Below are 12,862 nucleotides of genomic sequence, written 5' to 3' on the forward strand. Positions count from 1 at the left end.
TTTTCCTGGAGACCGAGCCTGTCAGCCAGGTTTCTGTCATCATGGGAGTACTGAGGGGCTGCAAGCTCACCTACTGATGGGATGAGGGCATGCATTTGGGCATTCTCCTCTGTTGGTGATTTCAGGGTAGCGGCGCGCTTGGCTTCCCCATCTGCTCTGGCATTGCCCCTGGTAACATCTTGATCTTCCTTTTGATGGGCTTTGCAATGCACCACTGCTACTGCTGAGGGGAGTTGTACCGCTTCTAAAAGCTGGAGAATTTGAGACCCATGCTTAACTGTCTTGGCTTGGCTGTCAGCATTCCCCTTTGCTTCCACAGACCAGCGTGAGCATGCAATACCCCAAAAGCATACTTTGAGTCAGTAAAGATATTAACCCGTTTGTTTTTTGCCAGCTCGAGTGCACGAGTCAGGGCCACTAGTTCAGCAAGCTGGGCAGATGTTCCAGCAGGTAAACTCTCAGCTTCCACGGTATTATGGAGTGTCACAACAGCATAATCCACCCTTCTTTGCCCATCCACAACGGCACTACTGCCAACGGTATACCATTCCAAGTCAGCATTTGGGAGCGGTTGATCTTTTAAATCTGGGCGGCTGGAGTATTGGGCATCTGTGATTTCCAGACAGTCATGTTCCTGCTTTTCTGTCTCTGGTAGCAGGGTAGCTGGATTAAGGGAGGGACAGGTTTGCAGGGTAACTTCAGGGTTCTCTAACAGTTTTGCCTGGTACCGAGCAACCCGAGCCTGGGTGAGCCAGAGACCACCCTTAGTGTCCAGCAGGGCTTGGACCATATGGGGAATATACACTTGCACAGTTCCTCCCAGTGTCAGTTTTTCAGCTTCCCCAAGCACTAGGGCAGTGGCTGCGACTGCCCACAAGCATGCTGGCCACCCCTTTGCAACTTGATCCAGTTGTTTAGAGAAATATGCCACAGGACGTTTCCAGGTGCCTAATAACTGAGTAAGCACTCCCAGGGCTACCCCTTTTCTTTCATGCACATACAGTTGGAACGGCTTAGAGAGATCCGGCAGACCCAGGGCTGGGGCTTCCATCAACTTCCTTTTTAAGATTTTAAATGCCCTGTTCGCTTCTGGGGACCAGTAAAAAGGGTCATGATCCGCTTTCTTAAAACATTCATACAGAGGTTTAGCCCACAGTCCGTACTCTGGGATCCATATTCTGCAAAAGCCTGCCATGCCCAAAAATGTCCTGAGGGGACCCACAGCAGCAATTAGCAAGTCATCTACGTATTTCAGGAGGAGGACTCTGTCCGAATTATTCCACTCTTCCAAGTCTCTGGCCAGAGCCTGGCCGAAAAGAGTGGGGGAATTTTTAAAACTCTGGGCCAATACCGTGCAACAAAGTTGCTTTTTAACCCTTCTGTTGTCCTCCCACTCAAAGGAGAATATCTCCTGAGATTGGGTGTCGACTGGAATCGTGAAAAAAGCATCTTTTAAATCTAGGACTGAGAAATGGGTATACTGCCCCCCTATAGAGGCCAACGGATACTGTTTGATTCGCACCATTTTTCTCCGTGGGTGCTCCAGCCCTAGAACACCCACAGAGTCAACACCTAGGGATTCTATACTTCACGGGAATCTAGTGTCTCTCAGAGAGAGTCTGCCAGACGGTCTCCTACAATGTCACTGTCCAAAGCCCATGAGTCGGCAGAGGAAGAAACTTTGGAAGAACAGGAGGAAGGGCTCAAAGGGGAAGCTTCCCCTCCGGAAGCTTCTCCTTGTCTTCGCTAGAGGAAGCTGTAATGCCCCTCCTCCATTACTAGCTGATTTTGGGATCTTACCAAGAGGGTAGTGGATGAGCTGCAGATTTCCCTGCAGGAGGTAACAGATACACATCACAATCTGGTGGATATTCTCCACTCTGCATCCTCATTATATCTTATATCTTACAAGTGATTTACTTATTTTGTTCACATTGTTAGTGCTTTATTTTTAAAAGAAATTTAGCAGATAAAACAGAAGTATTAGGTTAAGATATCCAAATACAGAAATGGCTGCTTTGTATGTATATCATCCAGTGTGCGCTAAGTTTCTATTGTAATTCAAAGTAAACACTGGAATTCTAGTTCGGAATTCTACTGTAGACATTCAGACTATTCCAAGTGTAATTGTGTGTATGTAGAGCTTTAGCCCACTTTCTTTCAATTCATTGCGTTTTTTTTCATTTAAGATTATCCTTTATGGCTACACAAAATCAACCAATATTTGTTTTATTGTCCTCCGTGCAATACTTGAATTACTGTGTTTTTTTGTTTTGTTTTGTTTTAAATTGCAGTCATCGATTTCTGTTTGACTAGAACTCTGGTTTGCGATGAAGACACTAATTATCAGAGCCTGAGACTTTGTTGGGCTTCTAAGACTAGTTGTAATCAGAGGAAAGGTAAGGCAACAATAGTCTTATGTTAAGAAGCTTCAGAGAAACTTGTTAGATATGGCATAGGAGTTGTGCCTTGGCTTTTAGCACAATTAATATTTATGTGAAACGGCCTTTTTACTTATCTTTCCTTTGTGTGTAGGTCTATTGTCGCTTTTGGGTAATTTGATTTGTCACTGTTCCAGGATATTCAAATGTGATTTCGTAAATATGTTGATACATACTGCCCGAATAATGTTTTTCTTTTTATTTCAGAAGTACTTTTCATATGGAAACTTGCGTAACACCCTAAAACTTGGGAGGATTGCTTATTATACTTTTAGAATAATGTAGCTTTAGATTGTACTTGCTTTTAAAAGCAGAATTGTTTTTTAAAGTAAGGTATTTATTCCTTCCTTAACTCATACACTGTGTTCTCTGGATAAATTTAAAATGACTGCCTTGCTTTTTTTAGCAAAATTTATTTGCACCAAAAGTGTGATAGTGTCTATTATTAAAATGGGACACAGAGTTCCTCAGATTAAACATTGCCAAATTTACCTTAAATGTGTATTTCCATACTGATCCTGGAAAATTGATACATTCTTGAAAACAAAGGCTACTGCATGGATAACATACAAAATATTCTGCTTAGATGCTACAATACAGCCCCAGGGCCTTGGATTTGTGTGATAGTTACATGCATTTTGCACTGTCCCTCTGCTTTGTCTGCCAGTTCTGTTCCTGTACACGGGGAATGGCAATTAAATGTTCTAGAATGTTGCTCTGCTTGCAAAAATAGCAGGCTTGCTGAATGGAAGAACAGTACTGTATGTTCCAGCCAACCAAAACTACAGTAGTGGCTTGGTGTAATTTTCAGCATGACAATCTTGATCCTGTCAGTTCCATGTATAATGGAAAAATCAGAAGTTATAGTTCACTGTTATTAAAAAATAAGAAAGTGTAACCACTATATCACCTTTTTTTTGGTGAAATTTTTCACTATTGCTTTTAAGAAATTTTTAATGGTGTAGGGATTAAAAGTGCCTAACCAGTGCCTAAACTAGAACTCCCACCAGTGGAGCTGAACTAGTGTTGGTTGTGCAGTTGTGGAAGAATTCCCAAAAATATGCAAATATAGACAAGACTTAGATGCTTAATTGCAGCCTGCAAAAATAAAATATACAGGGACATCAGGTAGTTTAGGCACTATATTACTACATTTGGGTTTTAGGTCTTAGTTTACAAAATCAGATATCAATAGGAATGCTTTAATTAAATAATAATTAAAAAAGAGAACTTTGAACCATTCTTCCACCCCTCAAGCGTTCAGCAAACCTCTCTGTGAGCACATTGCATGATTGGTAATATGCTGGTCAGGAGAGGGTAGCAAGATAAGAATTATTCCTAGCGCTCCTCTCTGGATCTTGCAGATTTCCAAGAGAAAAGCCATGCTGGGAATTAAAACTGCTGCAATCACAGCTAACTTATCCTTTATGCTCCAAGAAGTGGAGAATCAGTGATAGCAAGGCTCATGAGAACCATGTTGCCAGGAGTATGATGTTTAGGTGTATCAACAAAGGAAGCCAGCTCCCTGCATGATACCCTCTGATCCGTGCAAATGTGCTTTTATTTCCCTAATGAGCCATAAACTCCATTTGGTATTTACAGACCAGACCCTCTATCCCAGTGCAAGGTCAGAACCCCTTTTCCTTTCAAAGGGGAGAATGAAATGAAGTCCTTAATTTCTAGCAGAATTTTTTTTTCTTAGTGTTTTTTTTTTTTTTTTTTTGATGGGAGGATGATTAAATTCTAAGGTGAAATTTTCAAAAGTGCTCAGGTGACTAAGGAGCCTAACTTCCATTTTCAGAAGTGATTTAGGAGCCTAAGTCTTACTGAAACACTTTGTCATTTCCTGTTCTGTATGCATATAAATGTGGGGATGATTAAATTCTAAGGTGAAATTTTCAAAAGTGCTCAGGTGACTAAGGAGCCTAACTTCCATTTTCAGAAGTGATTTAGGAGCCTAAGTCTTACTGAAACACTTTGTCATTTCCTGTTCTGTATGCATATAAATGTGGAAACTTAACATGCTGCATAGGCTTTTTTCAAATGATGTTCACTCTGTTCGTATTATATGAAATCCATGAATTATCAGTGTACTAGGTGTTGTACAATAGAGGAAGCGTGCCTAAGAAATCCCAGTTCCAAAAAGGTTAGACTAAGATGCTGATCCTGCAATGAGCTTTGCAGGTTACTCACTGCAGGTTCAGGACTTGTGCACATTTTGCCACAAAGTGATATAATATGAAGCCAGATAGTACTATACAAAACAAACAGATGTACTCAGTATGGCTCATACACTTCAAGGGTTAGGTGGGTTCTTGGATGATCCCATCTTTCTATGGTATTTATAGCAACCGTAATATTTGAGACTGCCACACACTCTTTAATATATTTATCCTGGCAACACCCTGGTGAGGCAGGGAAGTGCGTTTATTCCCATTTTTATGGATGGACGCTGAGGCCAGAGATGAAGTGATTTGCCCATCTTCCACGAGTCTGTGACAGAGCAAGAAATTCAGTCCAAATCTCCCAAGTTCCAGGCTAGCATACTAACCACTAGTTGTCCTTACTCCCATCTTCCAGATCCTGACTTTGGATCTCATAGGATTCATTCTGCAGTTGCTGCATAAAATGGGCAATTAGACTTTAGATGGGATTTTCAATTTGAATTTCCTTCTTTGAGTTTTACTCAGTCTGTTAGCTTTGCTACATTGTCTTGTAGTGAAATATTTTGTGTGTATGTGAGAATGAATCTCTTAATTTTAGTATAACATGTTTAAGTCTGAGATTGTCAGTTTACAAATCAATGCCAAACCATGCCTTAATCTGCTGTATTATTTAAAGGCCGGGCTGGACGTGTTTCCAAAGGGTACTGTTATAGGCTTGTACACAAGGACTTCTGGACAAACTATATACCGGAGAATGCTGTACCTGAGATGCTGGTAAGAATTATTTTCAAATGTAATTTTTGTAATATGATTTTATCTATATTTAGTGATACAAGTGGTAAGTGTGGCTACATTGTTGTTAAAGGTAATGTATAATGAAAGTTATTCACATGTTCAAAGAGTGTAAACATGATTGACGTTTTGGAGTAGTAGCTAGTAATTTGACTAATATTTAGTAATATAGAACAAAGCTGGTAAAATAATACGTTCAGGATACTTCTACTGGAAAAATAGACCTGTTGTGTTAACCATTTTCTCTTTGTAGAGGAAGGCATATCAGGTCAATAAAACTTCATTATCTTGAATGGTTTGGTAGCCTGGCAAAAGTAGAATCTATCCTTAACTGTGGGAAATACAGTTCAATTATCTAATAGATTTATTTGGCTGTCTATATATCTAAAATGTGTCTTTTATAAAAGGAAACCTTCTATATAGCGAGTTAAGTGAGTTATCTTTTCACAAATGGCAGAAGTTAACATTTCCCAATTTATTTTTCCTTTCAGCGATGTCCATTAGGAAGTACAGTCTTAAAGGTTAAATTGCTTGACATGGGGGAACCAAGAGCTTTATTGGCAACAGCTCTATCTCCACCCAGTATAGGTGACATTGAGCGCACCATTCTTCAACTTAAAGAGGTAGGCACTGTGACAGGTGCCTGGGACTGGGGTACCACTGAGCCCACCAGCCTGGGCTCCCATTCACCCTGTAATGCTGTGACAAGCTCCCGGTTTCACACTTTCATCAGCACACAGGTAGGGACACATCCAGCTACATAAAAGAATAAATGGACACAAATCGGACATCAGGATGGTAACATACAAAAGCCAGAAGGAGAACACGTCAATCTTCCTGGACATTCTATAACAAATTTAAAAGTAGCCATACTTGAACAAAAAAACTTCAGAAACAGACTTCAAAGAGAAACTGCAGAACTAAAATTCATTTGCAAATTTAACACCATTGATATGGGCTTGAATAGGGACTGGGAGTGGCTGGCTCACTACAAAAGCAATTTTCCCTCTCTTGATATTGACACCTCCTCATCAGTTATTGGGAGTGGACCACATCCACCCTGATCGAATTGGCCCTGTCAGCACTAGTTCTCCACTTGTGAGGTAACTCCCTTCTCTTCATATGTCAGTATAATAATGCCTGCATCTGTAATTTTCACTCCATGCATCTGAAGAAGTGGATTTTTTACCCACAAAACCGTATGCCCAAAGAAATCTGTTAGTCTTTAAGGTGCCACCGGACTCCTTGTTGTTTTTATCCAGCTGTAGTAACATGCAAACAGGCTTTATAACCAGCCCCTGCATGGGAAGGCTATTTAGCTAAGGCACTTACAAGCTTCAGAGGAGTACACCCCCCTTTGGAGAGTAAACCCAAAATTATACTGTCTTGTACTTCACAGGGAACTGTACAGCGCAAGCTCGTGAAATTTGCCCACCTCCCTCAATGTGCAGGAAAATATGCAACAGTTTTCTGCCCCTCCTTCCCCCACCCCTATTATGATTTCCACACACTGGTTTTAGACCAAGCAAAAATAAATATATTAACTACAAAAGATAGGTTTTAAGTGATTATAAGGGATAGCAAACTGATCAAAGCAGATTACCTAGCAAATAAAAAAACCCCACAATCTAAGCTTAATATATTAAATGATGATTTAAGCAGTTTGCAGAGATTCTTGAGGGCAAGCTACACTTGCTTGCAGCTTCAAACCCCAGGTATTCCTTTCACAAACTAGAAATCCCTCTAGCCTGGGTTCAGCCCTTCTCCCCCAGTTCAGTCCTTGTTTCTCGGGCATTTCTGGCAGTTTTCTTGGGCGGGGAGTCAGTGAAGAACAAACCTGATGTCACTCCCCTGCCTTAAATAGCTTTTGCATATGGTGGGAACCCTTTGTCTCCAATTGTTTAGTAATAATATAATATATGGAGATGTGCCTATATCATAGAACTGGAAGGGACCCTGAATGGTCATTGAATTCAGCTCCCTGCCTTCACTAGCAGGACCAAGTACTGATTTTGCCCCAGATCCCTAGGTGGCCCCCTCAAGGATTGAACTCACAACCCTGGGTTTAGCAGGCCAATGCTCAAAGCACTGAGCTATCTCTCTCTCTCTCTCCCCCCCCCCTTCAGTGGAAAAACGCTGGTATTCTATGATGGAGTCCAGTACCAGGTGACTTGGTCAGATGCGTCTGTAGGGCCATAGCACCCATGAGTCAGAGGCTGTTTGTACCATCCTCAGGAAGACTCCCCAGGCAGGCTCCCTGGTGGGAGATAAGCATCGTCTAAGACCTATTGTTCTGCCTAATGGCCCTCCCCAGTCAGCCATCTAGACTGATTGCTTTCTGTCTAGTGGGCTTTCCCCAGGTGTAAACACATTTGTAACAGATGCATAGACAATATTCCTAACTGCAGATACCAAAATGATACAAGCATACAAATAGGATAGTCATGTTTAGTGAATCATAACCTTTTCAATTATATCTCATATGACCTATCTTGTATAAAATACATCATAGTTATGCCATAATCATATCATAGTATTACTATGAAGAATATGGGGCGTAATGCCACAGGTTCTTCTCCTAATTGTTTTGCTAAAGCCCAGATAGTCTAAATATACAGTGTAAATAGATAAATAATCTGAACTTGTGTCTAATAAGGCATTTAAAGAGGTACTGACTCCGCATGGAAAACTGAAAAATAAAAAAAAACCCTATCAGTTTAGAAACACTTAATTTTTTTCCCTTATTGGGGGACATCACTCCCCTTTTTAACATAATTTCTGCAACCACCAATTTTAATGTTGCTACAACAGGATTATGGCTTCATTTAGGAGCAGGCACAACTGAATACTGGGCAAATAATCCTGTTTGTAGACAAGCATCCTTAATGAGAAAATATGGAAGAAATAGTAGCAAAATTGTAAGAATTGTTTATAAATAAAAGCCAAAATTCTGTCCATCTCTTCCATGCTGAAAGGATGGTTCTGATATCGTGCAACTCTGCACAGGGCTTGTGCTTCCTGCTCATAAACACTGCGGGAGCATTAATGACATTAAACATATCCTCTTTTCCCCCAAACACATGAGTAACAGTTTAAAAATAGCGTAGTTCATTTGTATCTTCAATTTCTACCACACAAGTTTCAGCTGAAAGAAAATGGGCTTTTTAAATTTTGGTTTAAGCTCCCCAACATTTTTTCTCCACCAAGCACCTATAGTGGTTTCTGCTACTAATTTCAATTATTGTTCTAGGCCAGATTTTTTTTTTTTTTTTTTGGATGCAAAGGTCTTAGATGTTGGCAAGGTTGAGTCTATTAACCATATAATTAATTTTATAAAGATGGGAGCACTTGCAATTAGTGCACATCCTGAAGAAGAAAATCCTTATGATGGTGAGCTAACCTTCTTGGGAAGAGTATTGGCACAATTACCTGTGGACCAGCAGCTCGGAAAGCTAATAGTTCTTGGCCATGTCTTTGGATGTTTAGAAGAATGCCTTATTATAGGTAGGTGAGGGAACAAAAAGCATTTAAGAACAGTCATTGTAAAACTACATCCAGACTTGTTGCAGCTCTTAATTTCCATCTGCTTTTGTTACAGCTGCAGCACTCTCTTTCAAGAACTTTTTTGCAATGCCTTTCAGGCAGCATCTTGATGGATACAGGTATTTTACTTTCAAGATATTTAACTTCTTGTTTTTAAAACAAATACCCAGCCAGCTGTGCTGCTTCTCCAGAGGGTCTTGGGTTTTTGTCTTCTAGACCAGGCCTGCACAACATGCGGCCTACGGGGGCATGCCGGGGGGCACATGGGGGGCTGGCACCCACATGCATCCGTTGCAGCTTGCAGGAGCCCCGGGGGGGGGCCAGCCGCAGCCTGGGCAGGAGGGCGGGAGGCGTGGCTGCCAGCCACACCGCCGCCTTTGCAGGGCTGCTGCCCCCCTTCACCGCGCCCGCTACTCCATGGTTGGGGCTCGCCACCGCAAGCGGAATGCTCTGGCTCTCCGGTGCCTCCGGAAGGCTTTCCCTGCCGAGCTGCTGCAGTGGCCCAAGCCCAGCAAAGCCAGTGAGTGGACTCGGGGCGGGGGCACCGGGGTGGGGTGGGGAGGGCTTGCGGGGGGGCTGTGCACCCTCCAGGGAGTTCGGGGGGGGAGGGAGGGGGAACCGGGTCTGGGGAGCAGCCCCTGGGCAGGCTGGTCCCTGGGGTCTATCTCATTGGGATTTGCCGCTCAACGAACCGATGTGCGGGGGAGGGGTGTTGTGTTTTGGGGGGGCTAGGGTGGTGGTGGTTTGGCGGTGCTGGGGGGGGGGGGGGTTCGTCCCTCAGTTGTTTTCTTCGGAGTAGTATGGCCCTTGCCACTTTACGAGTTGTGCAGGCCTGTTCTAAACTGTAAGCACTTTGTGTGGGAGGGGGTGGAGGGGTTTGATCTCTTCTTGTCAGTCACAATGCTGAGAACATATTACTTTGCCTTTTTACTATAAGAATAAAGCTAGTCTGTACAGAAAACCAAGCTTTCTCAGGACCAGACTGAAACCCTGAAATGGACTTCCATGTGAACTGAGTACCTCCAGAACCCCCCGTCTGCTGTAAATGAAAGCCACACTTTATCCTTTGCCTTCTCTAACATAAATACACAGTAGTGTGCACATTCTAAAAAAACCAAAACCCTACTAAAACACTATACTACACATAGTTCGCCCCATGGGGTGATGATATGAGAGGGAACAAACCACACGAGACAGTTGCTTAATGCACTGTTGGAGGGCACTGAGATACTACCGTGATGAGGGTGATATAAGAACCTTACAGAATAGCCTTAAACTTATTCATTGTTTATCTTGATACCTTTTTGTTTGCATTCCCAGGAATAAAATGAATTTTTCTGGAAATAGTAAGAGTGACTGCATTGCACTTGTGGATGCGTTTAAGGTAATCATGAAATGAAAGGGCTGATCTCCCAATGAAATTTAACAAAGATAAAGATGTATTTACTTAACTTTGTAGAACCTCTACAGTGTTACTAGGGCTAATGATAGCTGCTTAAAATATAATCTGTACAATGTTAGTTTCAGCTACTGATTTCATTATTAATATCCTCTTTAGATGGTTTCCAAAAGAAGTTTCTATCATAAGCCTTGTTTCTTCTTCAAGTATGTATCAGTGTGGAGCCCGCTGTAGGTGCCACATTTGGCTCATGCACGTAACAGAGGCTTTTGAATAGCAGTTTCTGGTGGCACACCCTGTGTCTCATCGTGCTCCCGTGTGAGGGTATAAAAGGACAAATGACCCTCCCCCAGCTGCTCCTTACTGCCGGTGGTAGCAAGATTGAACCCACTGAGTATCCAATCCACTACTCTTTTCAGAGCTTCAAAAGTCTGGTTGGTTTTTTCACAGATCTTCTGAGAACTTGTTTTCCTCTTTGCAAATCCCAGAATTGGACATTTTAGAAAAAGAAAAGTATTTGGTACCCCTCCAATAATGAGGTGAGGCGCTTATTGTAGTGGCGTGGCAGACTCTAAACCATCAGGATTCAAACTCTGCCTGCCCTGTGACTGCCTCATTTCCCCCCTCACTGAATGACCTACTTGATGCCTATTCTGCTTGGTGGAAAGTAACATCCTATACCAATGCTCAGCATATTGGTCCTATTCATCAAGGACTTGCAAATCTAGGGATGCTTGACTCAAGCTACATCTCTTAGTGCAGTCCATGCGAGTCTTTTCTGTCCCCAACGAAGCGACATCTGCTAGACCAGAGCTGAAGAAATCGGCGGCAGCAGCAGCCAGCACTCCTTCAATCTGACACAATGCTCCAGGATCCAGCATTGAAAAGTAGGCATTAAAGAGGGGACTGACAACATTAGCACAGACAACCTCAGCTTTTACAGATCCGGCACCTGTGCCCCCAACAGTGAAAGGCAGAACTGGGGCTGGACAGAGCATAAGCATAATTAAGGAATATTCCACAAGGAGGACCCCAACACTAGTCCTCTAAAGAGAAAATCTCCCAGTTTTCGTTCACTTCCAAGACGAACCACTAGCATGGCACAGTTGGATGGGTGACCTGCAACCAGCTAAGGCACAGATATTTGTACTGCTGACTCTGCCCATCAAAGACCGGAGATGTATCCTAATGGAGGAATCTGCATCATTTCCTGAGAGATGTTCCACATCAAGACTACAGCTGATGCTGGATCCAGGGTCACACCAATCTATGACATCACCATTCGAGAAAATATACTCATCACCCTTGCTGACCTACTTGTTTTCACTGATTTCAACTAGAGACCCCCCTGTTTCCTACCATTGGGACCCGTCCCTAAGGAGAATACAGGAAGCCACTCAAGTGAGGCACAAGTGACGCTGAGTCGGCCAACCTGTATTTTATCAGTGTTTTCATAATGTTACCTTGGCCCTATTGGCCTGAATTGAGGTCCATCATCACACATGTCCTAGAGCTGATCCCTCTCCCATGCATCAAGGAGAAGCAGATCTTACTCTCCAGTGATCTTACCAACCTGGTCAGCCATGCCTGAGCCAGACATTGGTCTCAAAAAACACCTTGATGTGACAACGGAGGGACAGCACCAACCTCCATCCATGCCTGAGATATTGTCATTGACAGATGAGAAAGCGATAACAGGTCCCAACACCACCGATGGATAGCTTCAAGACCACCTCTCCTGGATTGCAGCAACCTTGGACATTGAAACCACAGTGACCCAGGAAAAGGCGGTACTGGCTCTTTGGTGTACCACAACCCCGACGAGGATTGCTTCCCTATCAAAAAGCAGGGGATGGCGGTCACCTCTGCCACCCTCTCAGATGCAGTAGGTTTGATGGGGGTTTTGGTCGTCACATAAATGGCAGTCCAGAGCCTGTTTACCACATTTGCCTTTCATATTTCCAGTAGGCTTGGTCTCCTATCACAGCTGACAAATGGGTGCTAGGCATCATTGCCACAGGCTATCTCATCTATATCTACTCCTTATGCTTTACCCACCCTTCTTCCCCATCCCTCTTCAGGGTTCACTCAGCTGGGCCTCCTGGTGAACCCCATGAAAAATAGTCTCTTATCCCATCACACAAGATTGAGTTCATAGGGGCCATGATAAATTCCAGGTCAGTCAGAGCGTAACTGCCTCAGGACGGGTTCCTGTTGTTGCAGTCACTGTTACTAGAGAGAAAATCAAACCTGACTACAATAGTATGGACTTGCCTTAGGTTGTTAGGCCATAGGTCAGTGTTCACGTACATGGTGAAATGTCAGAACTTTTGTCCCAGAAGGGGTGTGAGCACAGGATCATTACCAGACCCTCTCCTTCTGCAGTGGAATTAAGGCCCGGTATATGGCTTCTCACCAAGTCCCCCTTCCCTATTCCGGTGTCCAAAATGACAAGACAGAGCCATGAGCATCCTCATAGCTCCCTGTTGTCCAAGTCCAGTTTTGGCTGGCAAACCTGCTAC

General features: G+C 43.1%; 1 protein-coding gene across 1 annotated transcript in view; it reads left to right on the forward strand.

Annotated features, from left to right (window-relative positions):
- Nucleotides 1–12,862, forward strand: part of TDRD9 (tudor domain containing 9) — a 164,681-nt gene that overhangs the window by 98,585 nt on the left and 53,234 nt on the right. Inside the window, exons 13-18 of the mRNA XM_054024976.1 lie at nt 2,295–2,399; nt 5,283–5,380; nt 5,890–6,021; nt 8,737–8,902; nt 8,997–9,060; nt 10,262–10,325. Of these exons, the coding sequence (XP_053880951.1) occupies nt 2,295–2,399; nt 5,283–5,380; nt 5,890–6,021; nt 8,737–8,902; nt 8,997–9,060; nt 10,262–10,325 (629 nt within the window). The remainder of the gene's footprint in view (nt 1–2,294; nt 2,400–5,282; nt 5,381–5,889; nt 6,022–8,736; nt 8,903–8,996; nt 9,061–10,261; nt 10,326–12,862) is intronic.

The sequence above is a fragment of the Malaclemys terrapin genome, chromosome 4, assembly GCF_027887155.1.
Source record: "Malaclemys terrapin pileata isolate rMalTer1 chromosome 4, rMalTer1.hap1, whole genome shotgun sequence".
In the NCBI taxonomy this organism is placed as follows: domain Eukaryota; kingdom Metazoa; phylum Chordata; order Testudines; family Emydidae; genus Malaclemys; species Malaclemys terrapin.